The 4,744-nt window shown below is 35.8% G+C and overlaps 1 protein-coding gene across 1 annotated transcript; it reads left to right on the plus strand.

Moving 5' to 3' along the window:
• Positions 1-2,448: 2,448 nt before the first annotated feature.
• On the plus strand, positions 2,449-3,375 carry LOC124959882 (olfactory receptor 4C15-like; the record flags this gene model as incomplete). The annotated part of the gene is made up of 1 exon (XM_047518347.1): positions 2,449-3,375. A coding segment is annotated over exon 1 (927 nt), but the record flags the coding sequence as incomplete, so codon positions are not given.
• Positions 3,376-4,744: the final 1,369 nt, after the last annotated feature.

The raw sequence follows: 4,744 nt of genomic DNA on the forward strand, positions 1-4,744 counted from the left end.
CCAGTTAAAAATACTGTGAATTTAAAAAAGCACTTCAGAGAGGATGATAAAAGAATGTAGCATTAATCTAAACCTTTGTTTGTAATATCAATATTTATTTTTAAACTATATGCAAATGTAACTTATATGTACATATAAATGCATTTAAAATTTACTGTTCAAAATATAGTTATAAAATCTACTGATCATGACAATTGATTTATTTTTTCACCTCACTTTTTATTTCTTTAAAATAATGCTGATGTCAAAATTTCACATCTTGTTTTTGATCTCTAATTTGCAAAGCATGTTCAAAATAACATCTCTTCGGCTCTCAAGTGTCAGGAACTTTGAACAAGTGTTATTATTACTACTTTATAGGTCAGGGGACTGAGACATAGTTGTTTGTTGAATGACAAAGGATAATTAAATATCAAAAAAAGTTTTTTTTATTTTTAATTAACATTTTGTATTGGAGTAAATTTTTAAGAAAAGTAGCCAAGATGATATGAAGAATTCCAGAATATTCCTCAGTTAGTACCAATATTATCATCTTGCATTAGCATGGAAACATTTGTCAAAACTGTTTTAAGAAAACACAAGATTTTATTCGATATTTATTTTATTTTTCACTACTGCCTTTTCTGTTTCAGGTTTCCATACAGAACAACATATAATATTTAGAACAATTATCCATTAACTGGCATAAAACCCTAAACCTTGTCACCAGAAACCAAAATGACACTTTACTTTACATCATTAAAGTTTTAACAACAATGTTGGAAGTTCTTTTTCTGAACAAAGAAATAACTAATTATTGCTAATAACTAATGAACATTTTAATGCTAAAATACTCTTACAATTTGATAGGTAAAGAAGTTGTAAGCTTAAAAATCAACTATTCATTTAATATAGAGCTTAGGAGTGTGAGAATGTAAAGGGTATGAGGCCACAAAAATGTTTTAAGACATTATTAAGGAAATCTAAGAAGTGGTGAATGTATTTCAGTGTCTCTTACTGCGTTAGTGATTGTGTGCCCATTTCCTTATCTGAGTCTCACAGAACCCTACCATAAGCACTCTTATTATACCCATTAACAGATGTGAAATCTGAGACTTTGAGAACTTCGTGAATTTTGAAGTAAATGTTTAATGCCAAACAAGTAGAAAGGCTTGAATCTGAGTCCAGGTTTGCAAGAGTCTGGAGCTGATACTCATATATGTCACTTTATTCTCTTTCCTGCTGTGACCCTGGGCTAAGCAGACCACTGCTATATTATATGTTGATTTTAACTCTTTATAAATGACTGCTGTCTGGTCTAATGACCTTGTAGGGTTGGTTTACATTCCCATTTTCTTGGTGACAATTTTTATTGTCACTGCATATGGAGTGCATAAGGAGTGCTTAGAACAGGAAACTTTTAAGGATGCCTAAAACATTGGGAAATAATGAAAATGGCTGTTCTAAAGTAAGATAAAGAACAAATTCTAACATACTCAGTTGTATATTTTTAAATTTCATTGACATTTTAAGGTATTTCTGGTAACTGCCATTCATAAAGATCAGCTCATTTTTAACACACTGATTCTGTCATTCTTTCCTTCACCTATTCAACAGGTACATGCATAAGTAACATAAGCATACCTGTGCACATATATACACGCACTCTAGTGGTCATATTACTAGACATATCAGTTATAGGTACAGGTGAGAACACAGTCACCCTTCAAGCTTGTGTGATAAACTGAGAATTAAATCAAAATCTGGAATCATTATCGAGGTGAAACATGGATGTAACTTCTGAATCCACACCATTTTCTTTTTCCTTCATCAAGACGCATCTTTCACACATGCACAAAGAAACCAGAGACTTTGACTTTTACCGATGGATGGAGTCTGCAGAAAGGTCACCCCTACTTTGAGGTTCTTGCTGTAAATGAAACATCCCCACCTTGTTACCTGTTGATTCTGTGACAGGGCTTGGGCAGTACACAGGGTTATGTGTTAAAATTCCAAATCTAGGAACCATTGTTGACTTGAACTTCAATCTTTAATAATGAACCTCTCATCTATGACATATCAACACTTAATCTGTACTTTTTATGTGTTAAACATAGAGTTAAGATCTTTTGCCTAGGTCTTTTTCTTTTTTAAAGAATGAGTTAATTCACTTAAAGACCCAATTCAGTTCAGAGGTTTCAAGAAATATTTAAGAGTAGCCATGATTTTCTATGGCATCTTAACTGCATGCTATTTCTTCTCTTTGTAGATAAGGCAGTCTTTTGATTGGCGATGGCATCAACTAACCCAGCTTCAGTTCCATGCTATCCAGGGTGCTTCTCAATAATTCACTTCAGGAAGCAACTACTAATTAATCAAAGCCAGCAACTGACATAAAGACTACTTCTCATCCTTACTGTAACTGGATGCTGCCTGTCATCCATATTGCTGATCTTTTCCTTCAAAGTTATGAAAAACCGAAGTATTGTTACCGAGTTTGTGCTCCTGGGGCTTTCACAAAATCCAAATGTTCAGAAAATAGTATTTACAGTATTTTTTTTAGTTTATATTGCAACTATTGTGGGCAACATGCTGATTGTAGTGACCATCCTCTGCAGCCCTGCACTGTTGGGCTCCCCCATGTACTTTTTCTTGGCAGTTCTGTCCTTCCTGGATGCCTGCTTCTCCTCTGTCATTGCCCCCAAAACAATTGCAGACTCCCTCTATGAGAGGAAGACCATCTCCTTTGAAGGCTGCATGCTGCAGATCTTTGCTGAGCACTTCCTTGCTGGGGCAGAGGTGATTGTCCTCACAGTCATGGCCTATGACCGCTATGTGGCCATTTGCAAGCCCTTGCACTACTCTTCCATCATGAACTGGAGGCTCTGTGGCATTCTGGTAGGGGTGGCCTGGACAGGGGGCTTCTTGCATTCCATCATCCAGATTCTCTTCACTTTCCATCTGCCCTTTTGTGGCCCCAATATCATCGATCACATTATGTGTGACTTGTACCCATTGCTGAAGCTGGCCTGCACTGACACTCCCATCTTTCGCCTTTTGGTGATGGCTAACAGTGGGTCTATCTGCATCATTATCTTCTCCATGCTGCTTGTCTCCTATGGGGTCATCTTTTTCTCTCTGAGGACCATCGGTTCTGAAGGGCGTCAGAAAGCTCTGTCCACCTGTGGATCTCACATTGCTGTTGTGGTTTTGTTCTTTGTCCCATGCATATTTATGTATGCAAGGCCTCCATCTGCCTTCTCCTTTGACAAAATTGTTGCAATATTTTGCACTATGATAACTCCCTTGCTCAATCCTTTGATTTATACTTTCAGGAATAAGGACATGAAAAACACCATAAGAAAAATGTGGAAGAGATGGATGAAAAATAAAGCATTAAACTTTTTAAATATGAAAATCTAAGTTCAAAGAAATCACAATGGTCTCAGAAAAAATAGTTGTGTAGATAGATGTCATATAATTGGTGGAAATGCAATGTATTAGAAAAAGCATTTCCATGGGGAGTCAGGAAATAACATGTCCACATTCAGATTACTCAGTTGAAACTTTGAGTTTCAACTCAGTATCCTCATTTTTAAATTAAAAAGAGTTGAATTTATGGTACTTAGAAGGTACTCATCAAAGAAAAAAAAAAAGTGAAAAGATAAATTGCCCATCAATGAGTTTGCCATTAACCCAATGTTTTGAGAAAATATTGTGGAGAAAAGAAAATATTTTAGAGTTAAGAAACAGAAATTTAAAATATTTAGAGTGAAAGAGTGCTTATATTTAGGACACTGATCTCAACAGTGAGAAAAAATAATCAACACCCAACAAAGAGAGTGAAGTATTTCTAGAGCCTTATCTATTGGTCTCCATGGAACAAGGGACTCCATCATTCAGTAGTTCCATTACCACCTACTACAGAATTTGAGTCACTTTTTGAATTTTGGAAGATACTATCTCACTGGTACAGTCCTGCTCATGGATGAGTTTCTCTTGGGTCAGGTGACCACCTCTTACCAACCTGCTTGAGAGACAAAGAGAAGGCAAAGCCCATAAGAGAGTCAGTAATGAACACTTCTTTTGTATATAAAAAAGAGAAAACCCTTGACAAACCATATTATTAGCAAAGTCAATACCAAACCTGTCTTTAGAGTGAACTGATGTTTCTGCTCCTGAAGAGGAGAATAGAAGCCAAGGTAATAAGTAATAAGACTTCACTGGAGATTTACATTTCAATTTACTTGGTGATCTGAATTTTTTACCCAAGTAAAAATCACTCTATTTGAACAATAATCAATCTGGACATTATTGAAATTTAGACACATTACATGTCATAACCATAGCTAAAATTTGTTAGTCTCAGGTTACTTAGCATCTTACAGAATAATTTATTTAAACAGCTTACCCGAGAATGTCAGCATTAATAAAGTGTCCATTATGTAAAATCAAAGTATTGTTACTGAGTTTGTGGAAGAAAATATTAAATAATATTCTTTTCAGCCTTTACTTCATCTTTCACGATAGGCCTAAAGTAGACAAGTACATAATACTAGATTCAGAATAGGTAAAGCAAAAGGTGGATTTCATTCCTGTCTCTTGGGCAAGTGAAGGAGTGATTAAGAGAGTCTAAAACATCATCCAGACAAAGCATGTGCTCTGCAGCAGACCATGGGTGAGCCCCCAGAGGCCTGGGCAGGGCAGGGTGCTTTTCCTTGCTTTTGGTACTAGGGATTGAACTGAACTTCATCCCCAGTTTTAT

The sequence above is a fragment of the Sciurus carolinensis genome, chromosome 11 (genome assembly GCF_902686445.1).
Source record: "Sciurus carolinensis chromosome 11, mSciCar1.2, whole genome shotgun sequence".
In the NCBI taxonomy this organism is placed as follows: domain Eukaryota; kingdom Metazoa; phylum Chordata; class Mammalia; order Rodentia; family Sciuridae; genus Sciurus; species Sciurus carolinensis.